A 20,540-nucleotide genomic window follows, 5' to 3' on the forward strand; every position below is an offset into this window, starting at 1 on the left:
TAAACGGTTTATTATTGTTTACTTATAGCAACCACTTTTCATGGCTACATTTCGAATATTTGCTTCTTGTAGATAAATGCAGTTGGTAAAACAATTATATAGTTTTAAACGTTTACGCTGTGTCTTCTATAATTAAAATTTATGCAGTAGATATAGATATTGAAAAATGAGAACTTATGAAGTAAACCATACCAATATTATATGAGACCTTGTTGTTACGAGTTTATCAAGATTAATAATCAAAGTTAGTTGTTTACTTCAAGCACCAACTGTCCCTAAAAAAGTTGAGTAAATCGGGATGGATTTTTAAAATGAATCCGAAACGAGAAACATAATTATTATTTGCCGAACTGGCTAACATGTTGTAACAATAGAGTTCATTACACGATCAATATAGACAACTACCGTTGCGTGTAACAATCCCAACAAAATCAAACGTCATCAAATACAATCAGACTAACGAAACCAGCCATAACTTGTCCATATTACAATGGTATGTTTTGTGTATCGTAACTCAATGTGACTCGATGTGCTTTCAACCTATTCAACTAAACATAGTATGGTTGAACAACAACGGTAATATTACATAATGCCTATTTCAGGCGTTAATTGAAACGAACATTGTTTTTTAATTTGGGGAAATGTGGACATTTACTCTTTAATAAACCACGTTCTGGATTTTATTAGCCTGTTGTGGGTTAAATATTTTGAAGTCAATGTTGAGTTTAACGATATTTCACCTTCCTCTTACTGCAGCGTCTGGAATCTGACACAGACTTGACTCCTGGCATCTGGAGTCATGTTCGTCTGAGAAGATCCAAAACAAATCGACGATGGAGAAGTTACAAGCAAACTCCTTACATCGTTCGGCGATTAGAAGCAAACTCCTTACAACGCTCGGCGATTAAAAGCAAACTTCTACATAGTTCGGCGATTCGAAACAAACTCCTTACATCGTTCGGCGATTAGAGGCAAACTCCTTACATCGTTCGGCGATTAGAAGCAAACTCCTTACATCGTTCGGCGATTAGAGGCAAACTCCTTACATCGTTCGGCGATTAGACGCAAACTCCTTACATCATTCGGCGATTAGAAGCAAACTGCTTACATCGTTCGGCGAGATTAGATCAAACTGCTTACTTCTTTCGCCGATTTTAAGCAACTCCTTACATCGTTCGGCGATTAGAGGCAACTCCTTACATCGTTCGGCGATTAGAGGCAAACTCCTTACATCGTTCGGCGATTAGAGGCAAACTCCTTACATCGCTCGGCGATTAAAAGCAAACTCCGTACATCGTTCGGCGATTAGACGCAAACTCCTTACATCGTTCGGCGATTAGAAGCAAACTGCTTACATCGTTCGGCGAGATTAGATCAAACTGCTTACTTCGTTCGCCGATTTGAAGCAACTCCTTACATCGTTCGGCGATTAGAGGCAACTCCTTACATCGTTCGGCGAGATTAGATCAAACTGCTTACATCGTTCGGCGATTAGAGGCAAACTCCTTACATCGTTTGGCGATTAAAAGCAAACTCCGTACATCGTTCGGCGATTAGAAGCAAACTCCTTACATCGTTCGGCGATTAGAAGTAAATTCCTTACATCGTTCAGCGATTAGAGGCAAACTCCTTACATCGTTCGGCGATTAGACGCAAACTTCTTACATCGTTCGGCGATTAGAGGCAAACTCCTTACATCGTTCGGCGATTAGACGCAAACTCCTTACATCGTTCGGCGATTAGAAGCAAATTCCTTACATCCGTTCGGCGATTGTTCAGATCGGTCAATACGGCTTCGAATTTGGAAAAAAAACTTTTCTTCAATTTCTGCTGGTTGATCTGTAAATTCCAATGACTATCGATTTTGATTTCTTTGATTGAAATGTGATCCTGACTGCTTCAAAATCTGTTTGTATGAGTGAAAACGTGTCAAAAGAATAATGTTGACTAACAAACATTGTCATTCCCCCACTTTTGGATAGTTGTTGGCAATAAGTTTTGGTCACTATAAAATTTTGAATATGACAACGATCAATGTTTTCGTTATTGAAACCGTTCTCAGTTTTAACTAGTCAAAAAAGCCAGCGATGAAGACACTTAAAATGAACTTCTCAATCTTTTCGACATCAGAGATACCTAGATTACAAAATGTAGTTTAATCTAGGTGAAGAGGTATTCTCATTGTCTCATCAGGTGCACATTTACGTGCAGTGAACTACGATATTTTAGACGTGACTTCTAAGCACTGTGAAGCAACTCAATTTTCTACACATAACATAGTCATGGTGGGAAGGGTTGAGTTTAATATGAATCGAGGACGCAGCCAGCAAGAGGGTCCAAGGGGTCCGGCCCCCCAATTTTTTTCAATTACTTTTTTAGTAAACGATTATTATTTAAATAATTCAGTATTACTGGCATGTACTGATAGAAGATCGACCTCAACAAAAAAAAAAACGGGTCAAGAACCTTTTAAGGAACAAAGTGGGACCTTAGTCTATGTCCACTAGGGGAAAAAACAGTTGTCTAGACCCCCTAAAATGTTTTCCTCCCTACGTTTCCTGAATGTTGAGTTTAGCCCCAGTTCACCTTCCTCTTACTGCAGATCTGATCCTGTCATAGACTTAAACATTATATAATCTTAATGGGCATTCTAGTTGAAAGAAAGACTTAAAAATATACTAGCATTAAAAAGCAAGCAGTAGTAACAAAATAATAAACCGATGAAACGGAACGAACGTTTTTTACCGAATTGAATTAAATTTATTTCCGAATTACTGCAACTTTACTGACCCTAAGGTCAAATTTTGACCCTAAAATCAATAGAGTTCTTCCTTGCACCAAGAGGAGCCTAAGTACAAAGTTTCAAGTCTCTAGGACCTTTCTATCAGGAGCTATCGAACAGACAAAAAAAGACACGATTATTAAAAAACTGTAATAAAATGTTTTGTTTTTTTACCTCCTCCAAATCGAAAATTTTCAAATATAAATACGATAATATACGTAGTATAAAAAAAGTTTTTAACAGGAATATTTATTTGAGTGAATAATTAAGTTTCATGTTATATAAATAAAGATAGTAAGACAATATCACTTCATCGTGCTTTTATATTGACACCTCTTAATCCACTGAACGAGAATGCTATAATTTAATTACTTAAACAGTTCCTATAGAATATATATATATATATATATATATATATATATATATATATATATATATATATATGGCTATAGACCATGAACTTTAGCATTAAAATATTGTTATCGATAGTTTATGATTTATTTGAAGTGTATTTTTGACGATGGAAGGATTATGAAGGAAACAGGGTTTTCTGGACATTTGCCATCGTTCAGTGATACAAAAAAATCAGTAACACTACGTTTCGAGAGCTGCAATCTGATCTCTTCTTCAGGTAACCGTCAGTCGTAGGTGTGTGTTCGATGAATGCAGATGTTTTGTGATCTGTATTCTGTAGTTCAGTTAAAGTTTTAATTTCTGTAAGTGCATGTTTTAGATTTAATGAAGTTGACACACAACATGGTGGTGTAAACAACGCTCTGGTATGATTTGTTTATTTTAACCTAGTTTGTAATTATGTGTTAGGTTGGTTATTTTCCTGAAGAAGAGATCAGATTGCAGATCTCTAAACGTAGTGTTACTGATTTTTTTGTATCACTGAGCGATGTGAAATGTCCGAAAAAATCCTGTTTCCTCCATAGCGATTTATTTTAAATAGTTCTAATAATAAAAGTGCATTTTAAACTTAACTAAATTCTTAAAAGGCAGCAAAAGCGTGTTAAAAGGAAAAGCATTTGTTCAGGCGGAACTACACATTATAGCATTGCTATCGGACTTGGTGAGGAGTGCTATAGCGCTGCAGATGCTATCGACTGGCGGCAGCATAGCATGTCAGTTTATGATGGGAAGCCACACGTGTGGCGTGAGTGTGCGTGTGTGAGTGTGTGTGTGTGTTGGGGTTCACACAATTGCAGATTTATTGGCATGATTTATCGTTTGCGCCTAGTAATTCATTTAGGCGTGCGTTGGTTATGGGTTGCAATTATTACCGAACTACCGACTCATGTAACTGTGATAGCAGAATATTTTGTTGGTTGGAAGGAAAATACTTATACCATTACTCACGCAAAATACGAAACAATAGCTTCAACTGCCGTTGGAATAAATATTAAAATAAACAATGTAGCTTGACCTGAATTAAAAGAAAGGCAACATCCACATAAAACCAGTAACTGAATTTGACAATACGACTGTATTGTTATTCAATTACTTGTTTTATGAAAGAATCTTTTAGAAGCGAGTATAAACGATATACTGTATATTATTCACATAAATTTAATGTATTTTTGTGTAATAAAATTGCATTTTATTTAATATTTTGCTCGATATATCATATACAAAGAGTATATATAAAGATACTACAATTTTACAAAGTTTCTGATTTGACGGTATAGTATTGAAATTGGGCGATTATTAGAAGTAGATATGTGTATACGAAGTGAGGAAAGACGAAATTTGTCTATAGGATACATACCAGAGTTTTTAAAATTTTTCTGTTTTAACGGTAGTAATGAAATTGGGCGATTGTTGAAAGTAAGTGTTTGTGTACCGAGGGAGTAAAGAGGGAACAGTTCGTTCTTACTCTATTTTTGCAGCAACGTGACAAAGTCATATAATTAGTTAAGACCTAGAAGTGGTGCTTATAACTTTTCTTGCCACAGTTAAACTCACATGAAAACTTTGCAATCTCCATTATTTATTACTTTGACCTCAGACATCTCCACCCTCATGTGTTTCGAAACATAAAGGTTTGGCATCCATGGCAAAAAAATAGAGGAAAATGACTCGGGATTGACACAAGTACTCCTAAAGTAGATTTAAAATCTAGTACTTTTCAATTAAAATTAAAATTTAAATTATTAAATTGATTTTTGTCGAAACTATGCTAAATTTGAATTATAGTCCCTATTAAGCAAAGAACTGAACATGTGCTCACTGTTGAATCGTGAAATAGTATTTGAAAAATGAATATTAAAACACACAATACATATATAATAAATAATTCTATGAGAGAGAACAATATGCACATTTTTTATTCCTATATGTACGTGCAAAATTTACATAAGATTATATTAAATTACAGTGTTAGAGCAGAGCTTTTAGTGTGTGTAACTACGATGCTGAATCAATTTGTAAGAGATCTAAAAGGAATACTTTCACCTTGAGAAGAGAAAGAAACCGAAAGAGTCCTCAACGACGAGAATAATGTAGGAGCAGAGACTGTACTGCATGTAAAACCTTTATTAGATTGATCCACACTGTAGCGTAGTGGTAATGCTGCGGCTCTCTAATCGAGAGGTCCTGAGTTCGATTCTCGTGGAGTTCAATAAATATTTGCTAGTAAAGACTATGTTAGCTTCCCCGTAAAAACGATTAGTATAATTAAATAATGACTAGTGTAAAAAGAACTCCCTAAAAACTTAACTATGGTGTTGAATCAATTTGTAACGGATCTAAAAGGATTGTGTTCACTTGGACAAGAGAAAGAGACTTAAGTGTCCTCAGAGACGAGAGGATTATAAGAGCACAGGCCATTAAGGGACTCCGTCTGCTTAAATATTACATGGATACAGCCCATGCCGCCGCCAGCCCTACCACACTGTCAGTCAACCTACACAAGCACAAGTCGTTAGTTCTATCAGAGTTCCTAATCAGTTTAAATATCTACCTTATCACGAACTCGTTTTATCTTCAGTATTTTGTTTATCTATATTCATGGAACGCTTTAACTATTAGATAGCTTAATTAGTGTTTAAAACGAAACAATGAATTGTGGTAATTTTAATCATAAATAAATACTATTCAATGAAATTACTCGGTTTTTTCTTTTTATATTAAATTTCCACACTAATCGAGAGTTTCTAGAAATTAATTAGATCATTTTTCAGATTCTCGTGGTTAGAATTTATTACTTTGGCTCTAAAATTTAAATCTGGTTTTAAATTTCCAAGCCAATATTTAGGTTTATGCCATTTAATTGGTTATGAATTGGAAAAATTCTAATAAACTTTCTTTTTACCCAAATTCCTGATGTGGTGAGGGGGATTCCCCCTTTTGGTACCCCCTCAAAGACGTATGCTAGCCATTTTATGATTTGTTCACATCAATGTGTTGGGTAACCAATATCTTCAAACCGCTACAAAACTCTATTCAAATAATTGTTTTGAGTGTAATAAAATATTTCATTTAATTTGTTCCTAATGCTGTCCTCCAATGTCTCTTGAAGGGGGGACATCAATGGATGCCTTTCTGTAACATTGTAGGAGGAATACAGTGTGCAAAATTTCAAATCAGTAGCTAATTTCATTCTCGTTGTGTCCTTTGGACAGATAGACAGATAGGCAATCACGCAAAAAATAAATGTATTCATAAATTATGCTCAAGTAAACCCCACGGTTGGACATGCACCACCATTGTTGGCCATGTAGAAATGAAGTTTGACGCAAAATTTGAAAGTCTGCGGATGATATATTGCCAAATGATACATTCACTGTTTTGTTCATTAAGTTAGGGTTCATAGCATTGTTGATATAATGAAAACTTCTTGTGAGCTAGGGAGGGTATTGCAAAGCAAGAGTGTGCTGAAATAATTTATTGTAAAGTTTAACAATGAAATTACACCCTAGTAATTGTCTTTTTACTGTATGGATGAAGCTGTTTTATCTTACAATCTCATATGATTTTACTCAGTTTATTTGAAAATGTATTTATTCTGCTATTTACTGGTTTCCATCATGGTCACCCATAAGTATGAATATTCACTGACACCACCCAAATCCCTTGGGGTGACGTGCACCATAATATTGTTTTTCATGCACCATAATACATACTAAAATAAAGAACAGAAAGAAGAAAAGCTGGGAAAGAAAAACCATTCAAAAATACTCAAAAGCAGTTTGGAGTCCAGTCTAGGCGTTGTCATTAATACCTCCCCCACCTGCCGAAGAGGATATATTCCAATCCTCGAAACGTTTTTGTAACATAGAAATATGGCAAATGTCCGAAATCCTGTTATCCTTTCAAATCTTCAATCGTAAATAACATATTTTAAACAAAGAACAAGTTATAAATCGATCCTTATTGTAAATGCATATATTTAAAAATGACAGCCATTTCTTAAAATTCTGTCGGAAAATATGTTTCCCTTGAGAGGTTTGAATGAAACCCTTCACGCATTAAAGACTTAACTGTCAATCGAATCAATTAATATAAATACAACTATTCAGAGCTACGCCTTCAATCATGTAACAGTGGTGAACTCGTGAATAGATCGCTGTAGATCCGTGACTCGATGACAAATACCGGCTTAAATTGTGTAAGTTATTCCAGGTACAGACCGAGCGTATTGCCCTACCTGTGCACGGAATCTGGCAATTAATGTCTAACTACAGAGGGAGAAGGAGAGCGGTACCCTACGCACAATACGACATCAAAGCGGAGAGCTCCACTTGTTCGGGCCGACGAGATTATCGCTAATTAAATCTTAATGTAACTGCCATCAATTGTAATAACTTTCTCAACTTATTCAAATCGTATAATGGCTTTTTAAAGTATACGAGTGGTCTTATAATATACATTAATTTTTGTTTTTAAATAACTATTATTTACTACATGACAAATTGGAAAGCACTAAAATCATGGGAAATAACTGAGCATAAAAATGAGTTTTTCGCCACATTTACATATTAATTAGGCAAGTGTTTTCGATCAAAATGTATCCATTTTTTCCAAGTTATGATCTAACATTATTAGTAGTGTTATTATTCTTAAACGACATTGAATTGTATGGAAATAATCAATTGTGCTGATGGTTTCCATTCCTACATAACATGTAGAACTTATTTATATGAATCTCATTCATTAAAATTTGTCTCTCACTGCTGTTAGGCGGGTAAGCCAATCATGGGGTTCCCCATTTGTTTGCAATGACTAGTTTGTGTTGAAAAAAGCTTTCTTGTCTCAAGACTGTGTGCTGACAAACCGAGGATTAGAGGAGTACAAACGTCTGAGGGATAAAGCCAGGCTCAAAAACATCCCGTAAATTGTGATTGAGTCCACCGCCTTGTTATAAGTTAGTAGTGATTAAAACTAGTTATCTGTTAGGATACGCTGTAATATAAGACCCTCCCTAAACGAGAAGTCCCGGGTTCGATTCTCGTGGAAGTCAATAAGATGTGCAAATAGGTTTGAATCCCACTTCATGGATATTGCAAGCATTTCTCAGGTAAATTGTAGTCATCTTAAAAAAACATGAACTTTCCAAACTTTGATTGGCTGTTCCATATTATTTTATAATTAAAACTTCCTCTAGTGGGAGGATTTTATAACAATATTACAAAGGCGTACTGACACAATATTACAAAACCAGGTAGTGTCACCTAAAGTAATCGTATTAGGCTGAAATACATATCTACTGTAGCTATATTACATTTTGTTGGAATTAATAAGGTATGATTTGGCACGTTCTATATAACCTAACGACACATGAAGCATGAACAATTTCAGTTTAGTCATAGAATATTGAGCTACATATTTATTCTTAGATGTAACTGTATACCCTTTGTTTAAAGTTATTTTTTGACGATGGAAGGGTTGTGAAGGAAACAGAATTGTTCCGGACATTTACCATCGTTCAGTGATACAATAAAATCAGTAACACTACGTTTATAGATCTGCATTCTGATCTCTTCTTCAGGTAAATACCTAACCTAACACAATTACAAACTAGGTTAAAATAAACAAATCATACCAGAGCGTTGTGACACGTGTAAGTCAGGAATCACAACCACCACGCTGTGTGTCAACTTCAAACTGAAAAACATGCACTTAATAAAAAAAACTAAAACACAACACAAATTAAAACTGAACTACAGAATAAAGGTTACAACGGGTCTGCATTTGTCGTCATTATGTATTAGGTTAGTTATTTACCTGAAGAAGAGATCGGATTACAGATCTCGAAACGTAGTGTTACTGATTTTTTTGTATCACTGAACGATGGTAAATGTTCTTAACTGTATGCCATTTAAATGGAAAATTTGAATTTGTTAGAGAACTTAAAACTAAGAGGCTGCGATATCGGAATCGGTTTTGGGAGAATCAAATTGCCCATGGCGCAAGTCAGAGAGGCGCTTTTCTACCCGCCACCGTGGCACTCTGGCCCCGCCACCCCGCCCCGCCAGCCGGCCTTATCTTGACTGATGATTGCTAGCCGGCCGCAATGTGGCCGTCATCGACTCAAAGGTGGGATAATCAATAACGCCGATAAAATTGAGAACATTCAGCTGCTTTTCAATACACGATTTAAAGGAAAACGTCACAATGTCGTGATGCTTAATGTTTGATCGCATACACAAAATTATTCATACCTCTCCAGTTCACCTTCCTTTTATTACAGCGTCTGGTATCTGAAGCCTTCTCAGACTTGACTCCTGGAACCTGGAGTCATGTTCGTCTGAAGAGATCCAAAGAAAGTCGGATGGTAATCAATGACGCCGATAAAATGTGAACGCTAGATACGTTTTCACAGAGAGTTTAAAAGGGGATTCCATTTGTGACTGATACCAATTACGTAAGTGTTCTTAAATATTTTTTCCGTTTACAAGAATAAAATGTGTTATTTGTAACCGAATAAATTTAATTGTTAATAATGTGTGATACTTTCGAAATATAAGCAAAAGAGCTGACTCATACAAATTTATTGACATGTAATTTTCCATGACGTGTATAAATGAAATCTCTTTCCATAAATATTTCCATGCTTAACCCTTTCGTGCTTTTGTATCTGATTATTTTTAAGCATATGGCTTGAACTCCCTTCCCTTCTATCCTGTGTATATCTCTATTTATATAAACTATTATGTAAATCTCCCAACACCTTGTTTGTGTTCCGTGTATTATATACATGCACCCACACAGGTATCGTGGAACTGCCACACACTCGATAGTACACCCACATAATCACAAGACCATCAATGATATATTTCCAATGATAATCACTTGTAGGTGACTCTTTCGAACATTTTATAGTAAATGAAATTCATCAAACCAACATAAAATCATGCAGTTTAATATAAGCACTGTGATCATAAATTGTTTTGTGTCGTATATTCATTAATAATGAAGTATATTGCAGTTGATTTTTTAATATTTTTAAAACAAGTTTTCAACTTTCATTAAACTTCCGAAAAATGCATAGAAAGTATTGTTGAATGGATATCTTAAGATCTTCAGCGTGGTTATTATGTTCTGTTGTATTCGTACAGAATTATTTCCGAACGGTGGAAATGACGGAAGGGGCCACAAAAAGAATAGGTCCGTATGTTTGAAATACAGTTTTCTATTTGTTAAAATATTTAGCTATAAATCTACAATAGAGATGAGAAGAAGATTTTTAACGTAAAATTACATTGAGATACGAACTGTGTTTAAGGGAAAAAGAATAAATAGCGGTGGTTTGTTTAAACGCATTGCACCAGTGCAATCGGTTTTAGGTGGTTACTGGATATTTTTCATTTCAAAATTATAGCCCTTCAGAGTAACTTCCGTGAAACCAAAAATGAAGATTTTTATCACTCCACGAGTTTTAACCAAAATGATATCAATGAGTCATAAATTGTATATATGTATTTGCTTATCTGAGCATTACTACGTTGATATACAAAATAAATAGGCCTACATATCTCTTCTAGGTATGGTAGATAAACCTTTGGATCTAGGAGGACCTATTTAAAATGATCGTCAGTCAGAAATATAAACGTTTTTATACTCATGAAAATATGCTTAAGCATGTTTCAAAACATAATTATCAACACCTTTTTCACAGTGGACCGCGATCCTCTTCACAAACTAGGTTGAAGGAACGTCCAAACCACACCCCTCTTGATATCATTTGATTTGAATATCTCTCCACTGCTCCTCACCCCCTCACCCCCCAACCCGAACTCACCCATCCTCGCTGCTCAGGGTAATTAAATCGATGATAGCTGGAGATAGCCTCCTCTCCCTGCCATTGAGTCATTCAAAATGCCTCCAACTCCGTTCCGTCTGTGGCTTACTTAAGTAATAAAACTCTTAAGGGAACTTAAGGCAAACTTTGTTTTTGTGTCAAACTGTCCATATTATTATATGAGTTCTTCGTCGGTATTTCCCATTACAGTTACCTAATTAATTTAACATTCCTAAATTTAATTTAGGAAATTACATTTAGGGGGCTAGCGCTCCTTTGAATGTGATAATGCGCAGCGCTCTACCTGAAAATATTGATTATTCTCTTCTGTCCTGTCTTATTTCAATAGGAAAATTAGAATGTATGTACCCGATTTGTATATTTAATTTAAATTGTTGAAATTAATTTATTGTAAGCTGTATAACATAAGTAGAGATGATTTATTGTATTGTAATTATTTGTTCATTTACTTTTACTTCTTTATCAAAACATTCTTTGTCTGTTATTCTAAATTTCCTTGTCAATATATCTATAACAGCTTTATTTCTGTGTAAGCTAATAGTGTACGAATTTAATAAATTTTTGTAATAATTATTATATGTAAAATGATGCAATGTAATTGGAATTTTCTGTTTTGTAGCATCAATAAATAAATAAACCTAAATTTTTGCATTCCTTAATTTATTTTCAAACCAGTTATACTGGTTTTTAAGGATAACGTGATATGTTGTGAAGTAGAATAATCAGATAAAGAAAACAGGGTTAAACTTAGAGCATATATGTTCTGTGTTAAAAGTAATTTATTAATAATAACTATTTGGAGTCCCATAAAAATCATGGATATTGTGATACATAAATAACGCAGCACTTACTGTTTTTAGTTAAACGTAGTTGAGAACCTGCTCAGATTTCGTTGGTTTGCCACAGACTCTAACTATTTTTATACAAATATATCTATTTAAATGGGTTTATAATATGTGACAGATCTCTCACGCATTTATATTGAGACACTCTAGACTTTTATTTTGTTACGATACAGACACTATGTCGAGGGTTGTTTTCGTTCGTTGTTGGCTAGCATTCGTGTGAGACCGTTTGGAAACTAGAAATACTTGCTAATCACACAGAGAGTTTTTGTTTGAATTACTATTTCAGCATTAAAATTATCACAGTAAAGCAATAAATCGGAATATACCAGGGACTGAACGGGTTATCGTTCTTCTAAGTGACTCTAAGTGAATATGATAGATAACTGATATTTTAGTAAGTATGATAACAGATTACAGGTTATTTTTTATTAAAAACACTTAATGGGGAATTGGAAACCTTTTAAAGAAGCTGCAAAAAGTGAGACTTTAACCCACCAAGAATCCAAATCAATTCAACTGCAAAATTTTACAAACTAAAAATGCAAGTTAGTTTGCCGTTTTATGTCCAAATAGTATATGAATTTTCCGTTAGTCTTCAGTTTTTTAAACACCCAAAACCAGTGAGGCATATGCCTGAAATTTGAAATTACAGTGTTTCTTAGGGAGCAGCTCTGAGGTTAGTATGAGTCAGTTGAAACTAAACAACTGAATGGAACTTGAATCAAATCACCCGTTCGCTTCCAAGTGACCATTATTTTGTAATATTTTTTCTACTTTCTTTGTTTAATCGGTTGGTTATGATATATATTGTTACAATAACCAAACATTTAAGTTTTACATTTAACCACCCTCTACTATTTATTACTTAAACTTATTTCAACAACATAAATAAATTCTATAGCAATCTGTAACCGGACAATACAGTTGTACAGGAAAATCACACACTTTTCTACTCTTTATTCACAGTATAATACACTATTGTCGTGTCACAAATAGGACAGAGATAAAAAGTTTCAGGAACTTTTTTTACAAAAACTTTGTTTAGAAGTGCAATACCTGGTTGCAATATCGGCAACGATGTTGGGAGAATCGATTGTGGGAACACGATCGACGCGGCATGGCGCGCGGCGTTGCGCAGCGGCGGCAAGTTTCTGCCGCCACCGTGGCACTCTGGTCCCGCCACCCCGCCCGCCAGCCGGCCTTATCTTGACTGATGATTGCTAGCCGGCCGCAATGTGGCCGTCATCGACTCAAAGGTGGGATAATCAATAACGCCGATAAAATTGAGAACATTCAGTTGCTTTTCAATACACGATTTAAAGGAAAACGTCACAATGTCGTGATGCTTAATGTTTGATCGCATACACAAAATTGACATCTCTCCAGTTCACATTTTCCTGTTCCTCCAGTGATAGGCTTCGCTAAAGCTCAGCCAATTATATAAATACTCTCGATTACTATATGCTGTAAACGAGCGTAGGTTGCATAATGCTTACAGCAAAGGATTCCTTATTACAACATCCATAGTTATTTGTCATGTATCAATGTTTGTCCCTACTTTCAATTTGTTTGGGTTTTTTTGACAGTCCTTGTTTTCCCTAGCCTCGTTATATATCATATTCTATATAAACGTTTAAACGGAAGGTGCTTTCATACTAAAAACACACAGACTTTATCAAAATTAGTTTTGTAACAACCACAGTCCTCTTTTGGTTGTAAACGTACGTACTGTGAAGTGCTACTTACAAAATAAGAATTTTCTGCGTTCAGCTATTTTATAAAAAAAAATTTTTTTTTTTGAGGAAACAATTATTTTGTATAATAAAGTAATCACTGAGTTAGATATAAGGTAGATATTTGGTTGGGAGGGATAATGCAATTCAATTTTGTGTTTAGCTCCAGTTCACCTTCCTTTTATTGCAGCGTCTGTATCTGACGCTGTCTAAAGACTTGATCCAATCAGGAGTCAGTCCTAAAGAGATCCAAAGAAAGTCGACGACGAAGAAGCTCGAAACGAAACATTTACATCGTTTCGACATCAGAGACACCTATAAATAGGTGAAGTGGCAGTCTCAATTGTCTCGTCAGGTACACAATTGTGTGCACTATTATGTGACAGAACACGATCTCTAAGCAGGCATAACGTAGCTATGGTAGGAAGGGTTGATTCAATTGAATTTTGGATTTAGCTCGAGTTCACCTTCCTTTGATTGCAGCGTTCGGGTACCTGACGCTGTCCCAGACTTGACTCCATGAATTCAGGAGTCATGTTCGCCTAAAGAGATCCAAAGACAGTCCACGACAAAGAAGCTCAAAGAAAACATTTACATCGTTTCGACATCAGAGACAACTATAAATAGGTGAAGTGGCACTCTCAATGTCTCGTCAGGTACACAATTGTGTGCACTATTATGTGACAAACACGATCTCTAAGCAGGCATAACGTAGCTATGGTAGGAAGGGTTGATTCAATTGAATTTTGGATTTAGCTCGAGTTCACCTTCCTTTGATTGCAGCGTCTGGTACCTGACGCTGTCCCAGACTTGACTCCATGATTCAGGAGTCATGTTCGCCACAGTGAAGCTCAAAAGAAAACATTTACATCGTTTCGACATCAGAGACACTATAAATAGGTGAAGTGGCACTCTCATGTCTCGTCAGGTACACAATTGTGTGCACTATTATGTGACAAACACGATCTCTAAGCAGGCATAACGTAGCTATGGTAGGAAGGGTTGATTCAATTGAATTTTGGATTTAGCTCGAGTTCACCTTCCTTTGATTGCAGCGTCTGGTACCTGACGCTGTCCCAGACTTGACTCCATGATTCAGGAGTCATGTTCGCCTAAAGAGATCCAAAGATTTCAAGTATTTTTAAACTGCACACCTTGATTATGTTCTCTCCAGCCCAAATGACTTGAAAGGATAACAGGATTGCGAACATTTGCCATCGATATAGGCTATAAAAGGTATAACACAACGTTTCGAGGGTTGAAATCTATCCTCTTCGTCAGGTGGGAGAGGTATTAATACAAACAAAAATAACGAACAGAAAGAAGTAAAGAAGAGAAAGAATAGAATTCAAACATACCCAAAAGCTGCTTGGAGTCCAGTCTAGGCGTTGTCACTGCACAGGATCCTGACGAAGAGGATAGATCCCAATCCTGGAAACGTTGTGTTGTATCTTTTATAACCTACAGCGATGGCAAATGTCCGAAATCCTGTTATCCTTTCAAACCTTCCATCGTCAATAACAAACTTTAAACTATATTACTTACATACAACTACTAGGAACCATGTGAACTTCAATTCTTCCCTTAGTACATATCTTTTTATTTGCCTTAAGCACATATCCCAGAATACACTTCTATATATCCAATTAATTAAATAAAAGACGTGTAAATTCAAACACCCACACTCCCGGAACTCTCCTCCCACAGTTAGTTAGAGGAGTTAGAGGGGTTGGCCACCCACACTGTAAACCCCACACAGCCATCAACGACTCGTTTGCAATTATGATCATTTATTGCTGATTTTCCTACAACGGCCCACTCGTTGGCCACTAGTTTGTTTGTGCCCCACAGGAATTTTTCGATTTTGAGATGATTTTGATTCTTGCATTTTTGCAATTTTTCCAGAGAGAATTTTCGCGTGAAATTATTCTGAAATAGGAAAGAGCACGCGTTTTTAACCATTACTTTGCCATCTTTTATATCTGCCTTTGGAACATGTTTTAGGTCTCACATTTCTATCCTTATTCTTCACCTTTCCACTTCATAGCTGTACAACTGGTTACCTCTTACACAGGTCCTGAATTTATTTAATACCAATAAGGTTTAGAAATATTTTCAATATAATTACCTCGTTTCTTCTCCCATCTTTATCTCTGTATTATGTGTCCAGTGCATTGCTAGACACATCATAATAGTATTGGACAGTGAAATGTCTATTTAATACAAAGCCTTAGAAAAGTTTCACCCAAAACAAATGTTTCATTAGGGGTTATTACTTAAATAAGCAGTGAAAGAATGGAGTTAAAGTATTTTAGAGAAATCTATTACATTGGAGGAGAGTTTATCTACGGCTATCATCAATTTAATACGCTCGCGAAATAGAAATATAAAAGTAAGAGTCCCCCTTGCTTGTAATGATTTCTTCAGTTTCTGTTGTTAGAAGGACTTGTCAGTGAGATCCTCTCCCCACTGTGAGATGTTACGTTAGGTCTGATTTATCTCATTATATGGAGGGTGTTCCTGAACTCTACCTATTCTTTCATAACTGTTTTATTTATTCCGAAGTGATAAAAAAAAAACGTTTATATGGAGGTATGTGCGATCTCATTTAGTTCATCTTCTATCGATCAGGTTTTTATTCAATGTTCACTGTCCATAAACTGTTTATATTACGGCATTGATTGTGTCCGTGGTTCTTCGTCTTATCAACACCTGTTATCTATTCGAACAGTCCATTGTTGTCGTAAAGCTTGAAACCAATTATTTTCATTACTTACAAAATCATTTTAACTTTCGTATCGAATTCCATTAAGTTTTGTCGAAACATGTAAAACGTGAAGACGTGAAGCACATCTTTGTGCACACCACTCCAAGCCGTTGGTCGCGTCAATTAATCGACATATTTTTGGTTTTAATTAGTTTAAATGGTAAAATTAGGAGTATATATGGAATTTGAGAAAACATTTTTTATCGGATTTCCGAAACAAACTTAACAAATTGGAAATATTTTTCTTCGGTTGATGGTTTAAAAATGAAATCACATCTGTTTGTATAGGCTTGTAAAGTCGTACAAATTGCAATTACAGCACATTATTAAAACATAAGAAAAGAGAAAATATTAATTTAATATCATGAAAACAATAATTATATTTCACATCCTACGCTGATAATCTTGACAACGTGTAGAATTTGTAAAAGATGCTAGTTTATACAATTTATGTATAAAATAATCTTTTTTTATTTTTCAGAGTGAAAAACTGGGCCCTCAAATTTGGAGTTGATCTTTGGGAGTTTGGCAGACAGTTCACTAAAATGAACGAAATACAAAGGGTAAGTTCATCAATTTCTCTACTAATAATAATTTTGATTGTTAGCTTCTAACAAGATATTTTAGAAACATTGCACTGAAACTTTACTGTTCTATAAACCTTGTCGTTCTAGAGGTATGCTTTAACCAAGTGACCTTTTTATCACTGTAGCATACATTTTTAGTGTCATCACGATATTCACGGTAGTGTGACATTCTGGGAGAGACAAACACGATCTAATTGCATCAGTCCTGGTATATACTGTTGAGGACATTTACCACATATCACTGCGGCACATCTAGTGCAGAGAAGGTAGCACCAGGAGAGACAACTACGATCTTATTGCATCAGTCCTGGTATATACTGTTGAGGACATTTACCACATATCATTGAGGCAGCTTTAGTGTTGCAGAGGAGGTAGTACCAAGAGAGACAACTACGATCTAATTGCATCAGTCCTGGTATATACTGTTGAGGACATTTACCACATATCACTGCGGCACTTCTAGTGCAGAGAAGGTAGCACCAGGAGAGACAACTACGATCTTATTGCATCAGTCCTGGTATATACTGTTGAGGACATTTACCACATATCACTGCGGCACATCTAGTGCAGAGAAGGTAGCACCAGGAGAGACAACTACGATCTTATTGCATCAGTCCTGGTATATACTGTTGAGGACATTTACCACATATCACTGCGGCACATCTAGTGCAGAGAAGGTAGCACCAGGAGAGACAACTACGATCTAATTGCATCAGTCCTGGTATATACTGTTGAGGACATTTACCACATATCATTGAGGCAGCTTTAGTGTTGAGGAGCTAGTACCAAGAGAGACAACTACGACATAATTGCATCAGTCCTGGTATATACTGTTGAGGACATTTACCACATATCACTGCGGCACTTCTAGTGCAGAGAAGGTAGCACCAGGAGAGACAACTACGATCTAATTGCATCAGTCCTGGTATATACTGTTGAGGACATTTACCACATATCACTGCGGCACTTCTAGTGCAGAGAAGGTAGCACCAGGAGAGACAACTACGATCTAATTGCATCAGTCCTGGTATATACTGTTGAGGACATTTACCACATATCACTGCGGCACTTCTAGTGCAGAGAAGGTAGCACCAGGAGAGACAACTACGATCTAATTGCGTCAGTCCTGGTATATACTGTTGAGGACATTTACCACATATCACTGCGGCACTTCTAGTGCAGAGAAGGTAGCACCAGGAGAGACAACTACGATCTAATTGCATCAGTCCTGGTATATACTGTTGAGGACATTTACCACATATCATTGAGGCAGCTTTAGTGTTGAGGAGCTAGTACCAAGAGAGACAACTACGACATAATTGCGTCAGTCCTGGTATATACTGTTGAGGACATTTACCACATATCATTGAGGAAGCTTTAGTGTTGAGGAGCTAGTACCAAGAGAGACAACTACGACATAATTGCGTCAGTCCTGGTATATACTGTTGAGGACATTTACCACATATCATTGAGGTAACTTTAGTGTTGTGGAGCTAGTACCAAGAGAGACAACTACGACCTAATTGCGTCTGTCCTGGTATATACTGTTGAGGAAATTTACCACATATCATTGAGGCAGCTTTAGTGTTGAGGAGCTAGTACCAAGAGAGACAAGTACGACATAATTGCGTCAGTCCTGGTATATACTGTTGAGGACATTTACCACATATCATTTAGGTAACTTTAGTGTTGAGGAGCTAGTACCAAGAGAGACAACTACGACATAATTGCGTCAGTCCTGGTATGTTCAGTAGAGAATTTTTACCACATATCATCACGGCAGCTCTAGTGCTAGGAGCTCATACCAGGAGAGACTACTGCGATCTAACTGCGCTACTCCTTGAATACCCTGTATAAAACATTTGCTACCTTTAATGTGGCAGCAGTAGTGCCGATGATGTAGTACTAGGAGAGATAGCTATTATCTAAATACGCCAGTTCTAGTTTTGCCAGTAGAAGACATTAAGCACATATCATTGCAGCAGCTCTGGTGCCGTGGGCAATAACGGGAGAGATAACTATGATCTTACTCCGCTAGTCCTGGTATCAAGTAAGATAAAAATTGATATTGTCACTTATCGGATCACCTCGAGCACACATTGACTGCATCCAAACCTGCAGAAGAGAATAAGTTATTTTGAAATATCAATGCACAAGAAATATACAAGGAATTTTAAAAATTAGAGGTGTGGTGTACCTTTGATTATTTTCAAGAAACTTGCCTATTTCAATTTTGCATCCTTATAGTCTTTATTTTTAAACGATTTGTGTCTAAAAACATCCGTTTAAATGAAATAGATTCAGACAGAGAATATAAAGGAATGTAAAGGAAAGAAGGAGAGTGGGAGGAGTAATACTATTCAAGAGTAGATGTATACAAAGGGAATATAAAGTAGTATTTGCAATCACAGACTCTGCACCAGACTACATAAATCATACTTATATTATACATCAAACATCGTCGTAATTTCGTATAATGTGGAGTTTACTTTCAGACAACTGTTAAAAGCCTGTCAATTGTTTTATAACTGAATTTAATACTTCATTTTGACGGAGTCAAACTGCAAATTATAGAGGATTTCCATTTATTTTCGCTTTTAATTTAAGTTTAATGATCTTTTAATACTTCTGCTTTCTGGGGAAATATTTTAGAATCGTTTCTTTAGTTGTCTGCCCAATTTGGTTTCTCAAAATTGAATTATCAGTAGATAATAACTTTTCACACCAGCATAAACACTATGTAGAAAATATAACTTAATATAGTTTATTATACTATACGGTTAATTATCATTATTATTGGGACAATCTGTACTCGCAAACAGTAACATTAGGAAGTAATATTGACAGCTAAATATAACCATATAATATCGATTTAAAGTTATTACTTTTCAATTACAATACATTTTTAAATGTCGGTGAGTGTTAATATTGTATTATCCATCACTTTTTTGGTACGGTACCCAGTCATTATCCTGATAAATCCTTCAGAAAGACCCGCAATCCGTATTTAAATTCAGCTGCAAAAATAGAAATCTAAAGCACTTAAGGAAAAATAATATAAATTTTGCAATTTCAGTTTTATTATGTCCCAATTGTACGGTGAAGATCACATTTTAACTTGACCCTCTAATTCTCAAACGCGTAAATAAAATTTAATTTAGCTTAAACCGAACCATATCAAATTCAACTATACTGCTATAAATAGTGACTTTCAATCTCTTTACACGCGTTGGCTGATGGTGATATTGGTTTTGATCTGAGAAAAACACAGTTTGATATTTTTTTTAATCCTCTTGGTACTCCTTATCTCTACCAAAACTAACTAGATTGTAGATAAATTTCCTCTATCGATTCCAGGAAAACTAGGCTGCGTGCTGGTACAATGCAAATTTACTCTCAACCGATCTTTGTTATCTACTAAGGAATAAAACGAAACTTACTTCAACTGGCTCATCCAACCAATTTAAGAATCAGTTTACAAAAATCGACAAGGACTTGAAAAGAAGGGTCTAAATGCATTCATTAAACAACACCGAGTTGTACGTTTCATAATTTCT

At 35.7% G+C, this 20,540-nt stretch overlaps 1 protein-coding gene across 3 annotated transcripts in view; it reads left to right on the forward strand.

Annotated features, from left to right (window-relative positions):
* Positions 1-20,540, forward strand: part of LOC124355341 (voltage-dependent calcium channel subunit alpha-2/delta-3) — a 159,895-nt gene that overhangs the window by 17,099 nt on the left and 122,256 nt on the right. For all 3 annotated transcript variants that reach the window (XM_046806438.1, XM_046806439.1, XM_046806440.1), the window contains exon 2: positions 16,878-16,959. In XM_046806438.1, coding sequence (XP_046662394.1) covers positions 16,878-16,959 — 82 coding nt within the window. The remainder of the gene's footprint in view (positions 1-16,877; positions 16,960-20,540) is intronic.

This window comes from Homalodisca vitripennis, chromosome 2 (genome assembly GCF_021130785.1).
Source record: "Homalodisca vitripennis isolate AUS2020 chromosome 2, UT_GWSS_2.1, whole genome shotgun sequence".
In the NCBI taxonomy this organism is placed as follows: Eukaryota; Metazoa; Arthropoda; class Insecta; order Hemiptera; family Cicadellidae; genus Homalodisca; species Homalodisca vitripennis.